The sequence below is a fragment of the Bos taurus genome, unplaced genomic scaffold (assembly GCF_002263795.3).
Source record: "Bos taurus isolate L1 Dominette 01449 registration number 42190680 breed Hereford unplaced genomic scaffold, ARS-UCD2.0 Leftover_ScbfJmS_2140, whole genome shotgun sequence".
Taxonomy (NCBI): Eukaryota; Metazoa; Chordata; class Mammalia; order Artiodactyla; family Bovidae; genus Bos; species Bos taurus.
Window position 1 is genome coordinate 33,310 of NW_020191223.1, and position 19,751 is coordinate 53,060.

General features: G+C 46.2%; 3 protein-coding genes across 3 annotated transcripts in view; 1 reads left to right on the forward strand and 2 right to left on the reverse strand.

The window, feature by feature from the left end:
* Positions 1-518: 518 nt before the first annotated feature.
* Positions 519-4,914, reverse strand: LOC112445619 (ankyrin repeat domain-containing protein 16-like). Its single transcript, XM_059884464.1, has 2 exons — positions 4,554-4,914; positions 519-2,951 (listed from the first exon to the last, which is right to left on the reverse strand). Exons 1-2 carry the CDS (start codon positions 4,841-4,843, stop codon positions 2,759-2,761), a joined length of 483 nt encoding a protein of 160 aa, XP_059740447.1. The 5' UTR covers positions 4,844-4,914; the 3' UTR covers positions 519-2,758.
* A 550-nt stretch (positions 4,915-5,464) lies between these two features.
* LOC526041 (ankyrin repeat domain protein) overlaps positions 5,465-19,751 on the forward strand; it is a 50,051-nt gene continuing 35,764 nt past the window's right edge. Inside the window, exons 1-2 of the mRNA XM_024989117.2 lie at positions 5,465-5,608; positions 14,643-19,618. Of these exons, the coding sequence (XP_024844885.1) occupies positions 19,386-19,618 (233 nt within the window). The 5' untranslated portion in view covers positions 5,465-5,608; positions 14,643-19,385. The remainder of the gene's footprint in view (positions 5,609-14,642; positions 19,619-19,751) is intronic.
* On the reverse strand, positions 11,513-14,655 carry LOC789522 (ankyrin repeat domain-containing protein 26-like). The gene is made up of 2 exons (XM_059884465.1): positions 14,411-14,655; positions 11,513-11,881 (listed from the first exon to the last, which is right to left on the reverse strand). The coding sequence occupies exons 1-2, from the start codon at positions 14,635-14,637 to the stop codon at positions 11,773-11,775; spliced, it is 336 nt and encodes a 111-aa protein (XP_059740448.1). The 5' UTR covers positions 14,638-14,655; the 3' UTR covers positions 11,513-11,772.

Consider the following 19,751-nt stretch of genomic DNA (forward strand, 5'->3'; position numbering starts at 1 on the left):
TCAAATTCATGTCCACTGAGTCGGTGACGCCATCCAAGCATCTTGTCCTGTGCTGCCCCTTTCTCCTCCCGCCTTCAGTCCTTCCCAGCATTAGGGTCTTTTCCGAGCAATCGCTCTTTGCATCAGGTGGCCCAAATATTGGAGCTTCAGTTTCAGTATCAGTCCTTCCAATAAATATTCAGGGTTGATTTCCTTTTGGATTGACTGGTTTGATCTCCTTGCAGTCCAAAGGACTCTCAAGAGTCTTCTCCAGCACAATTTGAAAACATCCTTCCACTTTGACAAACCTCAGTATTTGGGCTTGCAGTCTTCAGCTGATTGGATGAGGCCCATGGACATTACGGGGGGAAATCAGTTTTATTCAAAGTTACTGCTCACATCTAAAATATACCTTCACAAAAACATCTAAACTGACTTTGGAAAAAATGAATGCATTTCTTGTAAACTAGAAAAGGAAAAATATGTGGGTTAGATTTCCTAAGGACAAAAATAATTTTTTAAAAAACGTATATTATTGGAGCATAGCCAACAATGTGGTGAGTTTCAGGTGCACAGCAGAGTGACTCAGCCACACATATACATGTATCCATTCTCCCCCAAATTCAGGGAAGGGTTTCTAAAGGCACTGTTAGGGGTGAGGGTGTGAGATGCCTGATAGCTGGTGTACATCCTTCTGGATTGGTTGGTGGTGAACTAAGTGGGTGATTTTAGGAGTCAGTATCATCAACCATCAGGTTTCAACTGGTCTGGGGTCTACATAGGTGTAGTCAGCATGCAGTTAACTTCTTCCACCTGGTGGGGGTTTCAGTATCTGCAGAACTCCAGGATATGGCTCAGAATGTTATCTACAGCCCTTGAGGAGGAGCTGACTTTGATGCTTTAACTATTGTTGTTTTGTCTTGGACCGTTTTCATTTATTTCAGCATTTTCGCACTTCTCTGATTATGTTTGCTCTTTGGGACTTGGGCAAAGCCTCAGAGGCTAAAGCTTTTCTACCAACAAGAGGCAGGTGCCATGGGGAGGTCTTCACAGTGTTCTGCTCCATTTCCATTAGTTTTTCTTTGTAGTGTGTCCTCCTTTATTTTAAATAGATTCAAGAGGTGGGGGGAATGTTCCTAGTTAGGAGGTTTTCATTCGTTACCCACCTAGTCTGAAAAGTCTAGAAAAATCTATCTTCTTAAAATACTCTGTGTATCATATTCCCCCACCTCAGCTATTGAGTGAGTATCATGTCCTTCAGAAGCTGCACACCAAACCAACCAAGTCCAGAGTCTAGTCTCTGTGCTGGATGCTAGAAATTCGAAAACCAACAAAATGTGGCTTCTTCTCTCGTGGGTTGTTACTGGTTGTCATTGGGCCCCTCAATGCTCATGACCCACTGGACTGAATAAAGGTACTTTAGGAAACTGCAAATTTAATGGAAGGAAGTCATACGAATGACCCCTTAGAATCTGAGATACTTATTAGGAGTTGGAGAGATTTGTTCTAAAGAGATATAAAGCCTTGTTCCAGCAGGAAGCAATTTTTTGAAAAATTTCATTGAAGTATATTTGACTCACAGTGTTGTGTTAGTTTCAGGTGTCCAGCAAAGTGAATCTGTTCTATATACATACATATCTCCATTCTTTTCAGCTTCTTTTCCCATATAGGTTATTATATAAAACTGAGTAGAGCTCTCTGTGATATACAACAGGTCCTCGTTGGTTATCTGTTTTATGTGTTATTGTTGTCGTTCAGGGGGTCAGTCTTCTCCAAGTCTTTGTGACCCCATGGACTGCAGCACACCAGGCTTCCCTGTCCTTCACCATCTCCCAGAGCTTGCCCAAACCCATGTCCATTGAGTTGATGATGCCATCCAACCATCTAGTCCTCTGTCATCCCCTTCTCCTCCTGCCTTCAGTCTTTCCCAGCATTAGGGTCTTTTCTATTAAGTTGGCTCTTTGCATTAGGTGGCCAAAATATTGGAAGTTCAGCTTCAGCATCAGTCCTTCCAGTGAATATTCAGGATTGATTTCCTTTAGGATTGACTGGTTAGATCTCCTTGCAGTCCAAGGGACTCTCAAGAGTTTTCACCAGCACCACGGCTCAAAAGCATCAGTTCTCTGGTGCTCAGCTTTCTTTATGGTCCAACTCTCACATCCATACATGACTACTGGAAAATCAGTTCAGTTCAGTCATTCAGTCTTGTCTGACTCTTTGTGACCCTATGGACTGCAGCAAGCCAGGCTTCCCTGTCCATCACTAACTCCTGGAGCTTGCTCAAACCAATGTCCATCAAATTGGTGATGTCATCCAACCATCTCATTCTGAAGTCCCCTTCTCCTCCTCCCTTCAATCCTTCCCAGCATCAGGGTCTTTTCTAATGAATCAGTTCTTCACATCAGGTGGCCAAAGTATTGGAGCTTCAGCTTCAGCATCAGTCCTTTCAGGACTGATTTTCAGTCCTGAATATTCAGGACTGATTTCCTTTAAGATTGACTGGTTTGATCTCCTTGCAGTCCAAGGGACTCTCAAGAGTCTTCTCTTTTGAACACCACAGTTCAAAAGCATCAACTCTTCAGCTCTCAGCTCTTCTTTATGGTCCAACTCTCACATCCATACATGACTACTGCAAAAACCATGCCTTTGACTAAACAGGACTGCTTTGGTATAAACTAACAACACTATTTCATTTTTTTGTTTAATTTTTTATTTTTTATTGGGGTATAGCTGATTAACAATGTTGTGATAGTTTCAGGTGAACAGTAAAGTGACTCAGCTATAGATATAATACATGTATCCATTCTCCCCCTTGGAGAAGACTCTTGAGAATCTCTTGGACAGTCAGGAGATCAAACCAGTCAATCCCAAAGGAAATCAACCCATAATATTCATTGGAAGGACTGACGATGAAGCTCCAATACTCTGGCCACCTGATGTGAAGAGCTGACTCATTGGAAAAGACCCTGATGCTGGGAAAGAATGAAAGCAGGAGGAGAAGGGGACGATAGAGGGTGAGATGGTTGCATGGCATCACTGACTCAATGGACATGAGTTTAAGCAAGCTCCGGGAGATGGTGAAAGATAGGGAAGCCTGGCATGCTGCAGTCCATGAGGTCACACAGAGTTGGACACGAATGAGCAACTGAACAACAATTCTCCCCCAAAGCCCTCTCCTATCCAGGCTGCCACATAACATTGAGCAGACTTCCCTGTGCTATACAGTAGGTCCTTGTTGGGATAGCTAGTGAGTTTGAGACAGTCATGTACACACTGCTGTATTTAAAATGTTTTGTTTTTTTAGTTTTGGTAATGTAGTAATGAGAGTGAACAAAAAATCAAAAAGGAGAAACCAAGATACATGAAGGCTGGAATCTTGAAGAAGTGCTTTACAGAGGGAACAAATCCAGGGTAGAAGGGACATGAGAAAGCCAGTAAGGTGAGAACGGGCAAAATGTCTTGCTGTAACTGCACTTCCTAAGCACAGAGTCAAATGAGACTTGGCCTTCTGATGGTTGTTTGGGGAGGCTGTTTCTTTATCCACAGAACTGTTTTTAAAAAGGTAATACGCCTCCACTGTCTTTGGACCAACTTACTAGCAGCAGAAGAAAATGTCTTGGGCTCAGTCACAGCCAAAGCCCAAACCTCAAAACGTAAGCAGGCGTATTCCCCCATGCCAGTGGGCAAGATGCGTTTTACTTAGCTGTATATCTTTCTGATGCTCTTCTTGTCTATGTAAAATCAGCAATCCCTTGTGGATTCATTCAGGAACTTTATCATGGTATGAATCTTCAGGTGTTCAAATGTCTATGGAGGTGGACAATCAGTACTGAAGATTGTGTGCATCTATTAATAACAGAATGCAATTGCTTTGTATAATGGTTACAGGTGAGCATGGTGACTGTGGAGGTCATGTGATAAAACTACACAGAGGACCCCACACACCTGTGCTCATCTATATACCTGTGAAATGGGAGTAAGGGCCCTGATAGTAGCAATGTCATAGCAGTGTCAGTTTCTTCTTGTGACTGTACTCTAGTTGTAAGACATTCACTTTGGGGCAAGATGGAGAAAAGGTGCATGGGACTTCCCGGCTGTCTTTGCAAATTTCTGATAAGCTATAACTAGGAATTTCAAAACAGAAAATTAGAACAATGTCATCTGTGCAATAATCATTTAGCGAGATGTTTCCAGAAAAAACATCACACCTGGGACCCTTGCTATAGGCAGGGTGAGTGAATGAATGAGTGATAGTCGTTCAGTAGTGTCCAAATCTGAGACCCCATGGACTGTAGCCTGCCAGGCTCCTCTGTCCATGGAATTCTCCAGGCAAGAATACTGAAGTGGGTTGCCATTTCCTTCTCCAGGGGATCTGAACATGTTCATTACAGCTCTCTGCTCTATCATGGGAGGCAGTCTGAAACAGAAGGCTGGAGCAGTTAACCCCACAAGGACAGCAATGATGTTCTGTGGGGAAGCCTGAGAGGCTGACCAAGATGTGGAGGCTGACCAAGAGTGGGAATCTAAGATCGGCAGGAAAGGGTGGGGGTCTCTCTGCAAGGCCCGCTACTTACCAGTCGGCCTTCCAAGCAGTCGACGGCGGCCCCCGGGCCAGCAGGTACCGCACGCAGTCCGAGTGTCCCATGGAGGCAGCCTCGTGCAGAGAGAGCCCGCTTGTAGTCCTGGTTGACGGCGTCGATGTCCAGGTCCCAGATAGGCCAAGATGTCCCAGCGGCTGTGGAGCGTAGCGTGTGCAGGAGGGTATCTCCGGCAGGCCCCGCGCAGCCCGCGCGCCCAGCCGCGTGCAGCTCCTCTCATCCAGCACCAACCAGCACAGCCGCCGCGGAACCCGGAGCGCGGTCATGGCCACCGGCTCGGGTCCTGCGGGAACGCTTGGCGACCCTCCCCCGGACCCGCCCCGCGACCCTCCCCCGGGCCCGGCCCCGCGATCCTTCTCCACCCTGCCTGACAGGACCCTTCCCCAGACGCCCCGACCTTCCCCCACACCCTCAGGTTCCGAGCTGACCACGCGACCCGCGGGCCGCAGCGAACGCACGCGCGGAGACTACCGCCCGCACTAGTTGCACTTTGAGGAGAAAGATTAGGTGAACCCCAGGTACCACCACCTCAGGTCCGGTCACAGGCGGCGCGAGCCCGCGAGGACGGGGTGGGGCCCGTGCGGCCCCGCCTGTGGCCTCGCCCTCCCCGCCCGGTCCCGCCCATACTCTTGGCCCGCCCATACACTTGGCCCCGCCCATTGCGCCGGCCGCGGCCCTTCCGTGAGTCCCTAAGCTCGGAGGAACTCTGGGAAAGTTACTGCTCTCCTCTTCCGCCGTGGCGGAAGCGCAGAGGGGGCGGGGCCTGCCAGCGGTAGTGCGGTTGAGCGTTCCGATTGGCACCGCAGCAGTCCGTCAAGTGCACCCTTCCTCTTGCGTGCTTCAATTGGTCGGGGATGCTTTCCGTCAGCGTCGGCGGCGGGCTCTTCGCGGCCCTGCGGCGGCGGCGGAGCTGGTGGAGGAAGTCCACGGCCTGCAGGGGCTCCCACTGCCCCTGGGAAGCCGCGACCCGGAGCCCGGGTGGCCCGGGACCTGAGGCGGCGGCGGCGGGAGCCCCGATGCGGATCGCCATAGTGAGTAAGGCCGCCGGCGTGGTGGGGGCGCGGACGGGCCCGGTCGCGTGGACGTTGAGTCTCTGGGGTCTTTACCGGGTCTGGTCTCTGCGAGGTATGGTCCTCCCAGGGCGGATGAGAGAGCGGCAGGCCGGGGCGCTGTCGGTGATGTGGGCGTCGCCGGAACGTGGCCTCGGCCGTGGGCAGCCAACATTTCCTGCTGCTCAGCTGTTTTGGCCTTGGGCGAGTCATTTTGTGGCATCCTTTTGCCTTTTGCATTTGCAGTTGCCCTCCCCCTAACCTGAATATTGGGAAAACTGGGGTAACGTAGCGGGGGCTGGAGCAGAGTCTGTGAGTTCCGAGCAAGCTGTGCGGGGTGGTGGCGGACGTGAGGGTCGGTGTTGACTTCTCTACCTGATCTTCCGAGGTGCTCGTCGTTTAACCCTCCTGGTGTTTTCTGTTCCTTCCGAGGGAAAGTGGAAGCAGCTCTGCTTTTCAGGCCTGGAAATCGTTATACTTTGCATCTTGTATCGCACTGTGGTTTACAAAATACTTTACGTTAGTTACCTCATCCGCAGACAAGCCTGTAAGGCCTCATGGTAACCCACTCATGGCAGGTGGGGAAATTGAGGCCTGAAGAAGTTAGAGATTTTCCCACGGGAGGATAAAGATCTCTGGAAGGAAGGATGGTAGCTGCCAGTGAGGGCCTGCTCGTGCCTGGTATCTGCTCAAATAAGGAAGATAAAATGAAGAAAGATCTCTGACATGAAAGCAAGCTCATTTTGCTCATGAGCGGATTGAATTTGATTAACTGAGTAGAAAGAATAGTCCTTGGAGACAGAATCAGGTCCGGTATCAGCTTTACCAAAGTTATTGTTCCCTTCTGTCTCACCACTTCAATTAAAAAAAAGAGGAAGGCATGAAAGTTCTTTAAGTTCACTAAGTTTTAGGAAATGCCAGGGGTTGTTCTTACTGCAGCCGTTGGTATTGGTGCAAGTGCTTGAAGTTGCCATATCTGGTAGCTCCACACACTCCACCCGCTCCATCCTTATTACCAGTTGACTCCCTGGAGAAGGGAAAGGCTACCCACTCCAGTATTCTGGCCTGGAGAATTCCATGATCCAGTATTCTGGCCTGGAGAATTCCATGGACTGTATAGTCCATGAGGTCGCAAAGAGCCAGACATGGCTGAGCAACTTTCACTTCACTTTGAGTTTCCACCTTTTCTTGGGTTAAGCCTCCAGTTTCCTTGCCTTTAAAATCAAAACACATATTTGCAGTATAGGACAGAATATTTTAAATGCAGATGATTGGTTATTTAACTGGTGTCTCACAGGCAGTTCTCCTCCTGTAGTCTTCTTTTTTTAAAAAAAGGAGTATTTTATTTATTAATTTGGCTGCACCAGGTCTTCGTTGTGGCATGCAGGATCTAGTGCCCTGACCAGGGATCGAACCCGACCTCTGCATTGGGAGTGTGGTGTCTCAGCCACAGGACCACCAGAGAAGCCCCCCTTCTGTCTTCTTTAGGAACTTATTTTGGCCTGTATCCCCCTTTCAACAACCAGAGGACAGTGTATGTGGATCTATTCACAGCACCTGAGATTGTCTAGAGCGAAAGCTTGCTGTTCAGGGGACAGGTCTTGACAATATGCTTGCGGAAGTAGATGTTCTGGGGTCTTACTGGTTTCCCCATTTGTCTGCTTGGCCCTTTTGTGCAGGTGTGTGGAAATTGTGGTGTGCCCTGTAGTAATTCGTTTCTCCTGTGGCTTGCCTTGGCATCACTGCTACTTGGCTATCCTCTTTCCTTTTCCTCTCTTCTTTTTTCGTGGTTCTGTTGCATTCTGCAGTTGTCATCAGAGTGATGGGTTGACATGTTTTGTGGCCTCTGAGTGTGCAAACACTAGACTCTTGTTCATAGACGTAGAGCTCTGATTTCAGATTTGTTGTCATCCTCTCTCTCTGCTTATTGTCCCCCTCTGTCCTTCCTAAGCTGATTGTATTTAAAGATTGTGAGTTCTGTTTTCATTGGTCTGTGGAATCGTCTGCTCTTAGAGCATCTCACCAAAGCACCTCCAATCTTCTGTCTCCAGCTGTCACTTACAGATGTTTTGAGGGCTAGTTTCCTATTTCAAAATACCTCCTGGAGCTTAACCTGTCACTTGACAGATAATTTGAAAACAAAACAAGGAAGCATTTTCAAAACTGAAAACTTTCATTCTCCCTTGACTCCTGGAAGAAATGATTAAAATGCAAGCACGATTACTTCTTTACATGTGGTTAATGCTGTTATCACTGAGATCTGGCTAGCAATATCAGTTGCCTTTGTTGTTTTTTCTCTTCTGATCTCTCCAGTGTTGGTCTTCACTTTCCCCTTCTCCCTGTTTTTGCCACCGCTGCCCTCAGTCCTTGACCAACTCTTGCCTCTGTTAGTAGAGTGATTTTCTGCCTTGTTTCCGTGACAGTCTGCATGTTTACTCATCCTCTGCCTGCCTCCAGAGTTCCCATTCTAAGGTGTAAATTTGACCAGGCATTGACCCTGCTTAGAAAAGTGAGATAATTCTCTGAATCCCTCTAAGATAAAGTCCAAGTTGATTAGCATTATACTTGAGGGCCTTTGTACCCTGTGTTTGCAGATTCCCTTTTCATCCTCGTGAGCCTCTCCATGTGATGAAACCCGACTTCCACCACTCCACTGCCATGCGTTTCTTTTGTGTTCCTGGATCCTGCTCACCTTGTGAGGCTGATCTCTTCATAAAGCCTTTTTCATCATTCCTAACTGGTCACTTGTCTTCACTCCCATAGCATTTCATAAGTGCGTTTGTGTAGCACCTGTCATGCCTTATGTATAGTAACTTGTGTGTGTTTTGAGAGCTACCTTGTGGACAGGTGAAATCATTCATTTTTAAATCTGCAGTGTCTCAAGTAGCATGTGACCCCAGAGATGCCAAGAGAGGAAGCCCTCGAGATGTTTTTCATGAATCTGGGGCATCATAGGTACTTACACTTGGTTGTGGGATGAATTGACGGTAGAAAAAGCCTTTCAAATCTTTAGAAATACAGTCTAGTCCGTACATCATGATCATTTTCTTATTTTTCCTTTCTTTCTCCATTCCTGAAACACACACATAGGGAAAAAAGCTCTCTCCATCCTCGCTTGCTGTAGTAAGTGGTTGCTGTTCCACGAGAGGAGCAGGTATTTGTAGGCATCAGAGACCCTAACTGGGGACCTGTGAGAATAGGCTTTTGGGTTTGTAGGGAAACAGGGACTTGGCTCTACATTGAGAGCAAGTCCTTGGAGGAGCTAGCACGTTTGCTTCTCATACAGCTCAAACTTCCAATGAATTCAAAAGTATTTAGAGCTTTTTCCATTTTGAGTGTATAGTATTTAGTGATGTCATGTTTACACTTTCCTGATGGGCATCCCTGATGGCTCAGACAGTCAGGAATCTGCCTGTAATGCAGGAGACGCAGGTTCGATCCCTGGGTCAGGAGGATCCCCTGGAAAAGGGCATGGCTACACACTCCAGTATTTTTGCTTGAAGAATTCCATGGACAGAAGAGCCTGGTGGGCTCCAGTCCTTGTGGTTGCAATGAGTCAGACATGACTGAAGGATTAACACTTCCGCTCTCCTTACACTTAAGTTTTCTAAGTACTGGAAGTTGGAGCTTTGGTTATGATGTTCCACAGTGGTTTCTGAAAAAGGGACAGAGAATTTAAACCTGAGGGTTTTAGAAGCTGCCTTGAATCTTTCTGTTGGATTTGGAAGGGAGAGTATTATCTTTTTTTTTTTTTTTGGCCACACAGCATGTGGGATCTTAGTTCCCTGACCAGGGATCAAACCTGCATCCCCTGTAGTGGAAGCAAGCATGGAGTCTTAACCACTGGACCACCAGGGAAATCCTGAGAATATTACCTTCCATAGAGAGAACTCTGGACTTGAGGAGTCAGAAGGCCTAAGTTTGTATCACCTCAACTGTTGTGATTTCAGGCAAGTTTTCACCATTACCAGCTCCACACGCACAGCTGCAACCCCACCGAGCAGCAACCCGGGGCTGAGCGCGGGAGACCCCGAGGTGTACATCGCGAACCAAGCGGTCACCAACACAAGTGAACGCCCTTGCTGGGAGTCAAACATGACCTGACCCTCTTGGCCGGATCTCAGAACCAGGGTCCTGGAGGGCTCAGGGCTCCAGGCCTGCTGCCTCCAGGCCCACTTGCACTCACCCGGCTCCCCTCATGGGCACTGGGTCTCCTTCCTCCTCCCACCCACCCCCAGGGGCACCCATTTCCTGAGCCCCTGGAAGCAGCCACTCATTGCCGGGGACCAGCCCCGGCTGATCCAGGGTATTCGAAGGAGAGACGGCGTAGGCGAAGATCAGGAAACAATTGCTTAATTAAATGTTAATTAAGGATATAAAGAGTAATAAAATGAGGATAGCTCAGTGAGGAAATTCAGTGGAGAAAAGAGGCTGAAATAAGGATAGCTCAGTGAGGAAATTTAGTGCAGAAAAGAGGCTAAATAATTCAGCCAGAAGGTAAGAGAAAGAACGACATGGTGAGACCAAGTTTCGGTGAACAAGGCCCGCAGTTTATTTTCCAAAGTAGTTTTTATACCTTAAGTTATGCATAGAGGATAATGGGGGAAGGGGTAGAGTCAGGCAGCAAGCCAGGCTTTCTTCGTGCAAACTTATCATATGCAAAAGCTTAGGTGATTTGCATCATCTTCTGGCCTGGAGGCCTGTTAACATTTTAAGACCTTTTCTTCAGAAAACTTATTTTTCTCTAAAGGTGATTGGTCAGGAGCCACCCTCCAAAAGCATTAGATAAAGTTGCATTCCTACAGCGCAAAGATGTGGTGGGCTATAACAAGAAAAAGAATTAACTCAAGGGTCCCAGGTTACAAACATTAAAGCTACTACTTACACCAATTATATTAATCAATATACTGCCAGGGACACAGCAGGTAAGGGATATGGAAACTTAGCAGCAAACATTGGCCCAACAAGTGAAAATCCCTTCACCAATACAATTTCTAATCAATCTTTTAACTACTCAAAAGAATCTGTGTTTAGACAGTTTAGAACATCTCCTGCCTCTCACAGTTGGGAGGCTCTGAACAATCACTTGTGGCCTGAAAAACCTATTCAGGCAGGCTAGAGGATTTCCAAAGGAGTTTGTAGGTTAAACACTGTCACACCCAGGAATTATTAACTGGAGCTGTAAGCTAACTTTTTTCAGAGAGGTAGTGGGGGACAGCCCCCCGTAAAGTCAGAGGTGTAGGTGAAAGCACAAAGCAGAAAGTAGGCAGACTCTGGTTTTGGGTGTAAATGCTCGAGAATTTCCAGGGGGACTCCTGAGGCTCGATCCCGCCTTTGCGTGTGCCGAGCCTCCTTCCTCATGACCTTTGTCATGGGCAGAGTTCCTCATGCTGGCTACCGGCAGTGATAGAACTCCAGTTGAGCTATTCCAGATCCTGAAAAGTGCTGCACTCAATATGCAATATGCACTCAATATGCAATATGCCGGCTCCCGGCAACTCGTCACATCACTTCACTCCTCCCAGGCCTTCATCATTTGTGGGCTCTGAGCCTACCACCCACTCCCGGGCACGTCCTGATGGGAGATCTTCCTCTGGGGTAGACGGCTGGCTGGGAGACAGAGCTTTGCCCTCTCTGTGGGCTCCAACATTTCCCCCCACCCCCTGCATTGGTTTTGGAGTTGTTTCCATGGTAACAGGGCTTGATGGACACTATTCAGTTTACCTGTTTGCATAGTTAGAAATAAAACACTTCTAGTTTAAAAAAATGCTTCGCAAATATTTTGTAAATATAGTTGAGATATACCTCGTTCCTGGCTTCTATATTGGCGTCGCAGGAAAGCAGCTTTGCTGCGAGTGATATATTCTGGCAAAAGACAGCATAGTGGAGAGCGGTGTTCCCACAGACGTCCATGACATTTGGGTCGGCACCATGCTCCAGCAGAAGAGTCGCACACTCCTCTTCTTGGCATTCTACGGCCTGTCAGTGTTGTGCCAAGAAACAGAGTGTAAATTCTAGGAATTCAAAGTAAACAGGCCACAGGCTTCACCGGTTTGCTATATCTAAATGAGATGAATTCACTTTGAGTCTCAGTAGTTAGATCACATCCACCTCGTGTGGACACGGTTCGCTGCCCCATACCTTCATCAGCACGGTCCTGTTTTCATCGTCACAGAGGTTAGCAGGCATTTTCTCTCCAGGAGCAGAGTGACCACTGCTGAATGGCCATTGGCACAGGCCAAGTGGAGCGCAGTCCTATGAAAGCAAGAGGAGTTTTCAGGCAACTGTAGTGTTACTGTTTCAAAACAAACAATTGTTCCTGTGATTGAAGACATTCAATAGCATGATATTCTTACTGCTCTAAAACAAATATTTCGTTTCCTTCTGGAGAAAGAACATTATGTATTAGCATTAGCTCTGCTTAACACAGTAATGAAAGAACAATTTACTTGAATAGAATGACCATGACCTTGAGATTCAGCTCAACTTGGGTTTGAATTTGACTTTCACTCTGTCAGCTGTCGCTCAGCCTCTCTGTGCCTCAATTTCCTCATCAACAAAATGGAGAGAGAGAAGTAGTTCTCTCACAGGACAGCACTGCGATGCTTAAATGAGATCCATGCAAAGAGTTTAGAACCATTCCTGGCACAGGTTAACAGCTCAGTAACTGTTAGGTAATATAATCATACTTATTACTATTACTACTATTTGACAAGGACAACATCTCAACGAAGTCAAAGGGTATCACATCTCCTTTGCAGATACATTTTGAGGATTAGAGACAACACTGTACTTCAATGATTCTAATACATTCATTTTCTCACATTTTAACGTCTCTGACATTGGAATGAAATTTATAATTCACAATGTCTGTACAACTGTAATTTGTAGCATTTTTGTTTGTTCATTTCTTATTTTTCCTGTTGATCTAATTACCATAAGGTCTTTTTGTCTAAGGTTGCTTCTTTTTAATTCAAGTATAGATGATGCATATTACATATTATTATACATTACAGTACACAACATAGTGATTCACAATTTTTATAGGTCATACTCCATTGAAAGTTATTTTACGATATTTGCTATATTCCCCATGTTGTACAATACATCCTGGTAGCTGGCAGGATTTTAGTTCCCCAACCAGGTATCGAACCCTGGGCCCACAGCAGTGAGTCTTAACCACTGGATGACCAAGGAACTCCCTAGATTCCCTTGACTTCTGAAAAGGCTGAAAGTTGTCAGAAAATATCAATCCTCAAAAAAAATTCTAAAAAAAATTGAAAGTGAGAAATCATTTTTATCTGTGCCACGTTTCTACTAGTGCCACAAAGACAAGCCTGTCTGCTAAGCCGACCTGCCCAGAGACAGCTTGATCTACTGAGAGTTTTAAATTTTGTGTGTTGTTGAAATGTTAAATCAACATCCAGATTTCTTTTCTTTGTGCCGAAATCCATGAAACTCCAGAATTCTTACTTTGAAATCATTCTTAGAAAGGTCTTTGGGGTGGGAGGCTCACAAGGAAGGGGATATATGTATACTTACAATTGATTTATCATGTTATACAGCAGAAAACAACACAACATTGTAAAGCAATTATTCTCCAATTAAAAAAAAATTAAGGTTAAGAAACAGAAATAGAAAAAACAGAAGGTCTCTGTCAGCAGATTAAAAATGTATAAATAGGAATCTGAGTTTTATTCTGGTACTTTTCTCACTGTGCATGTTTGAAATGTTTGATCCATACTGTATCTGAAACTTTTTGGTGAGATAAAAATTGAGTTACTTTTCTCTTTTACCAGGTTATTTCTCCACCATCTACACACAGTTTATCATTTCTAAAAGAAAAGGTCATCATTATCAAGTTCTAAAGTTTTACATACATTTGGGTGTTTGGGCATTCTGTTCCATTCATTTATCCATCTTTTCAGTTGTCAGTAAATGAACACTTTGTGGGCACTTATAGCACATTTTGATATCTAGAAGGGCAAATCTTCCTCTACTATACAAAACTTTTAATTTCACCACAACAATTAAAGACAGCATATGTAACCCAAAATCTTTAAAACCATGAAATATTGATTTGGTTTAAATACAGAAAAGACCATACATCCTAAGAACATGTCTTCCTATGCAAGGACACAGCCAGCTTCCTACTTCAAAGCTGTCTTCTAAGGTCCTTCAGCAAAGAACACATATACCTAAGTGTACACTGATATAAAGTGGATCTTGAATTGTATCTGAAGAATTTTTAATCCAGAATTTGACTTGGCAGGGGAATTATTTTGCTCACGATGCAGTTTTCTGTAATATATAACCTTATGGTATAAAAACTGTGTATATTAAAAAATAAGATATTGACAACATCAGAAATCTGTCCACTGCCATGATCCACAATAGGCGATCCATGAAGTGCTTTCAGAAATCACATGAGAAAAAATGTGAGAGCCAGGAGGTTCAGAAGATTTCTTGAAGGCTATATAACTTGAGAGCTTTTACTCATGAGAACATCATGCCAACCCACGCAAATAAAAAGTAGGAGGAAGAAAGGAAAAACAGATGCTATTCATGTTTCCTTTCATGTCTGTGATTACCAACATTCAGTTAAATGACTTCAAAACTATCAGTAAAGCTCTATAAGGGGAATTATAAGTGGGTCCAAAACCAGCTAAGGCTTTTTGCTGCCTATCAAGTCTGCGAGGGTGCTGGATCCCAGGAAGGTATCCAGGAGCCTTGGAGGGGAAACTCACAGGCGGGATCTCTGCCAGGCCCTTCCACCACCCTTACCTGTTTGTCTTGTCCCTGTCGTTCAGGCCATTTTTTCCAAACAACAGAACATGCTGCACTTTGGCTACGTTGCCCACGATGGCAGCTTTGTGGATCTTTCTGAGGTCTTTGTCTCGGATGCGGTACCCGGGCTGGAGGTTGATTCCATGACTACTGTCTCTCACCGGGTTGATGGAGGAGCCTAAGGGCGACTTGCCCTTCTTACTCCTGACGCCAAAAATCTTCATTGCAGAGCCTACGGACTCCGAACACACCTCACCTCTCCCTTGGCTCTTCACAGTCCCCTAAACCCAACACGAGCACTACAGGTAAGCCAGAGCTGTCCCGCCACAAGCTCCCAGTTGGGAAGCTCAATGGTTTGGAATCTTTCATCCCAGAATGATCGTTGCTAAGCGACACCTCTAAACACATTGCCTGTGCGCATAGAGACCTGTTGTGCCAGACTGCCCAGTGCTCATATGCAAGAACTGTAAGTTCATTTCCTGAAAGAAACAAACAATATCAACAAACCCTTACCTAAACTAAGAAGGAAAGAGAGGAAACTGAAATAAATACAGAAATGAAAGTGACATTATAACTGTGTAACTGTCAAAATAACTATAGTATCCAAAGCAATCTACAGATTCAGTGCAATTTCTATCAAATTACCAATGGCATTTTTCACACAATTAGAACAAAAAATTTTACAGTGTGTATGGGAACAAAAGACCCCAAATAGACAAAGCAATCTTGAGAAAGTCAAGCAAGAGCCGACAGAATCAGGTACCCTGACTGCAGACTACTCTGCAAGCTTCAGTAATCAAAACACAGTACTAGCACAAAAACAGAAATACATTTAATCATCAATGGAACAAAACAGAAAGTCCAGAGAGAAACCTACGTACCTGGGGTCAATTAATCTAGGATAAAGGAGGCAAGACTATACAAAGGAGGAAAGACAGCCCCTTCAATAAGTGGTGCTGAGAAAACTCAACAGCTACATGTATAAGAAGGAAATTAGAACACTCCCTAACATCATACACAAAAATAAACTCAAAATGGACTAAACACCTAAATAGAAGACAGGTCCTGTAAAACTCAGAGGAGAATAGAGGCAGAACACACTCTGACATAAACTACAGCAGGATCTTTTTTCATCCACCTCTTAGAGTAATGAAAATAAAAACAGAAATAAGCAAGTTGTATATAATTAAACGTAGAAGCTTTTGCACAGTGCAGGAAATAGTAAACAAGACAGACAACAACCCACAGAATGGGACGCAATATTTGCAAATGATGCAATTGACAAGGGATTAATCTCCAACATATTCAAACAGCTCAAAGAGCTCAATATCAAAAAACAAACAACCTGATCAAAAAATGAGTATAAGATCTAAATACACATTTCTGTAAGGAACACCTACAGACGACCAAAAAGCACATGAGGGATGCTCAGAAGGGATGCTCCGCATCACTAATTATTATAGAAATGCAGAAATACTATAGTAAGGTATCATTTCACACCAGTCAGAATAGCCACCATCAAAAAATATACAAACAACAAATGCTGGAGAGTGTGGAGAAAAGGGAACCCTTCTACACTGCTTATGGAATGCAATTAGGTACACCCACTGTAGAAAACTCTATAAAGGCTTCTTTAAAAACTAAATACAGAGTTGCCATATGATTCAGCAATCTCGGTCTTGGGCACATATCTGGAGAAAACCATGATTCAAAAAGGTACATGCACCCCAATGTTCACTGCAGAAATATTTACAGTAGCCAAGACATTGAAGCAACCCAAGTGTCCATCAACAGAAGAATGGATAAAGAAGATGTGGTATACACACACACACACACACACACACACACACACACATATACACACACACACAACGAAAATGGAATATTACTCGGCCATAAAAAGAAATAATAATGCCATTTGCAGCAACACAGATGGATCTCCAAATTACAATACTAAGTGAAGTAACTCAGAGAAGAACAAGTATCACATCACTTACATGTGGAATTTAATAAAAATAAGCTTATTTACAAAAAGCAACTCAAAAAAATCTCAAAATCAAATTATGCTTATGAAAGGGGAAACATGAGGGGAGGGATAAATTAGGAGATTAGGATTAACATATATACACTATTTCCTAGTAGTCATGTACGGATATGAGAGTTGTACAATAAAGAAGGCTGAGTGCCAAGGCCCACCCCCCTACAGGACCCCACCTGGACAGGACACAGAGGCAAGGACCTCAGCACAGTCAGGGAGGCTCAGACTCCACATGAGTCTATACAGGGCAGAGGCAGGTGTGGACTTCAGCTAGAGATTCATGAGGCTCCCTTCAGCCCTAATACACCCCTGCACTTCCTTCTTCCCTCCTTACCTGCCCACATCTGTGGAGCAATGGGGACTCCGCAGGCAGAGAAGAAATGACACTGCCTCTGCAGGAACCTGTGTGGCCAGAGAGACTGGGGAGTGGGGGTGCGGCCTGGGCTGTGACAGGAGAGAACACAGGTTCGAAAGGGAGGAACCAGAAGGGGCCAGTGGGAAAGAAAGGCATAGGGTCCCAGGAAGCAAGGCCAGGCCAGGAAAACAGACCATTTGACACAGGTGGTCACGCTCCCAGGGACCACGTACCACCTCCCTTCTGTCCTCCTCACCCAAAACTGGCCTTCAGCCCCTGACCTTGGGAGCATCAGAGGAGGAGGCTGGGTCCAACCAGGCCTCCAGGAGAAACAGTGATGCCGGCGACCCACAGAAACTGAGGACAAGGGAGGAGTCTGGGGCGGAAGATGCTGAGTTCCATGTGACAGAGGACATCTATGGCGGGCTAACCATGTTCCTGGACCCTGTGAGGTTATCATGGGCAGGGTCTGGCCCTGTAAACTCTCCCCATGTGGGATTCCCGGGGCTGCTGGATAGGAGACGGCATTCCCACTGACGGAGAAAACGGGAGGCTTGAGCGCCCCATGCAGACAGCAGGGGCCTGCACGCAGGCTCCGCGCCTGCGCTGGTTTCTGTCTACACACAGGCTGTGGCTGGTTGCTGAGCAGGGAGCAGCGGGAAGAGAAAGGCCGTGCCAGGTGGGAGTGGGCAGCGGGGACACACTCGGGAAACCAGGGGGGCCTGACGGCACATGGTCCCCCGCCTGGGGCTCCGCACTCCCCGGTCACCGGAGGTCGTGAGCCAGCACCGCACCTGCGCCCTTGGCCTGACTGGGCTTCGGCCTCTCCTCTCCTGAGATCCCTCGGTCCGCGTCCGGAGGCCCACCTGCCCTTGTTGTGGTCCCCCCATTCTTCATTGTTTCAGCTGCTCAGCACTTTCCTCAGAGCAATGAGACGCCCAGAAATCACACACATTGGAACCGGTTCATAAATGTTCTCCGAAAGTGTCACCTCCTCCCTCCACCAGGGGGAAATGCGTCTTCAGGAACGTGTCCACGCGGCAAATCTGGCCAGGAGGGGGCAGCGTCTCACCACCCACAGAGCACAGAGCTGTGGCCTCTCAGTGGGAAGCTCTGGGGGTCTCGGCCAGTCCTCACCCACTGCCCAGACAGCCGGCAGACCACAAGGTCAGCCGCGCCCTGTGCCTCCTATGTGCGCGTATTTATTCATAGCAGCAGAATACCAGACTCTGTAAGTTAAGAATACGTAGGTTTAGAATCTCCCTGATGGTGCAATGGTTAGGACTCTGCATTGCCAATGCTGGGGGCAAAGTTTCAATCCCCAGTCAGGGAAATAATATCTCAGCATGCTGAGAGGGACAGCCAAAACATTAAACAAGCAAAAAAAAGAAAACCAACAAAAATATTTTGGTTATGTGTTCTGTGATGGCCTTCCCTGAATGAGCAGAACTACTGAGAAGCAGAATGTTCTTCAAAACCCCAGGCATTTGGCCCCAGGGTGCCACGCACATTCCTGGAGCATCAAAGCATATGTTTCAATCATGTGGCCTGAGTTGGTGGGAAGGACCAGCAGGCAGATGAGAAAGCCGGAGAGAAGGATGCTGTGGGCTGGCCGGGGAAGCAGGTGAAGCCCATGGGGGAGACCGGGAGGGTGGCCTCCTGGAAAGCACACAGCCCAGGAGGGCGGGGGCAGGGCTCGCTGGGCTCTCACCACAGTGGCCGCCTCTGTGCACCAGCCCTGGCCGAGCCACCTCAGGCAGGCCTATGACTGACCCACCAACTGACTGGGTAATTGAGGGAAGCTCTGAAAATCGAAAGAAGAGAAAAACAACACAAAACAAAACCGGGGTTGGTACAGAAAAGCACCAGTCACGAAGAGGACACAAGTTGCCTTTATCATGAGTGGGTTTTGAATTTTGTCAAGTGTTTTTTCTGCATATTCTTACTTGTAATTCTTACTTGAATGTTGGTAGAACTGAGCTCTGAATCCATTTGGTCCTAAGCTTTTAGCTTTGGGGAGGTTTTTGTGTTTTTTTTTTTTTTAATTAATATTTGAATCTCCTTATTTGTTACTGGAGTGTTGAGTTTTTCTTGTTTTAGTCTTGACAGGGTGTATGTTTCTCAGAATTTATTTCTTCTAGGTTTTCCAATTTGTAATTGTTCATCAGTAATAACGGCCCCTTATGATTATGCTTCTTTACTTCCGAGGTATCTGTTGTAATGTTGCTTTCCTTTCTGGGGTTATTTCAGTTTCCTCTCTTTCCTTCTTCCCTTAGGTAAGGGTTTATTGATATTGTTTGCTTCTTTTGAAAAATGCACTTCCAGTTCTTGCACATGCACACTGGGCATTCTGGCACACGGGCAATGTGTTTAGAGGTGTCGCTTAGCAACAGTCATTCTGGGATGAAAGATTCCAAACCGTTGAGCTTACCTTAAGCAAACCGTTAAGCAAACCGTTAAGCAAACCACTAAGCAAACCGTTAAGCTGACAGGCTTCCCTGTCTTGCTTGTGTTGGGTTTAGGGGACTGTGAAGAGCCGAGGGGGAGGTGAGGTGTGTTGGGAGCCCATAGGCTCTGCGATGAAGAAGACTTTTGGCTTCAGGAGTAAGACGGAGGTGTTACCCTTAGGCTCCTCCATCAGCCCAGGGAGAGACAGAGGTCATCATAGAACCAGCTTCCAGCCCGGGTACCACATCCGAGACAGGGACCTCAAAAAGATCCACAAAGCTGCCAGCGTAGGCAACGTAGCCAAAGTGCAGCAGGTTCTGTTGCTCAGAAAGAATGGCCTGAACGACAGGGACAAGAAGAACAGGTAAGTGGGAGGAAGGGCCTGGCAGGGCTCCCTCCTGTGAGTTTCCCCTCCAAGGCTCGCAGACACCTTTGTGGGATCCAGCGCCCCACAGACTTGATCGGCTGCAAAAGCCTTAGCTGCTTTCAGACCCGCT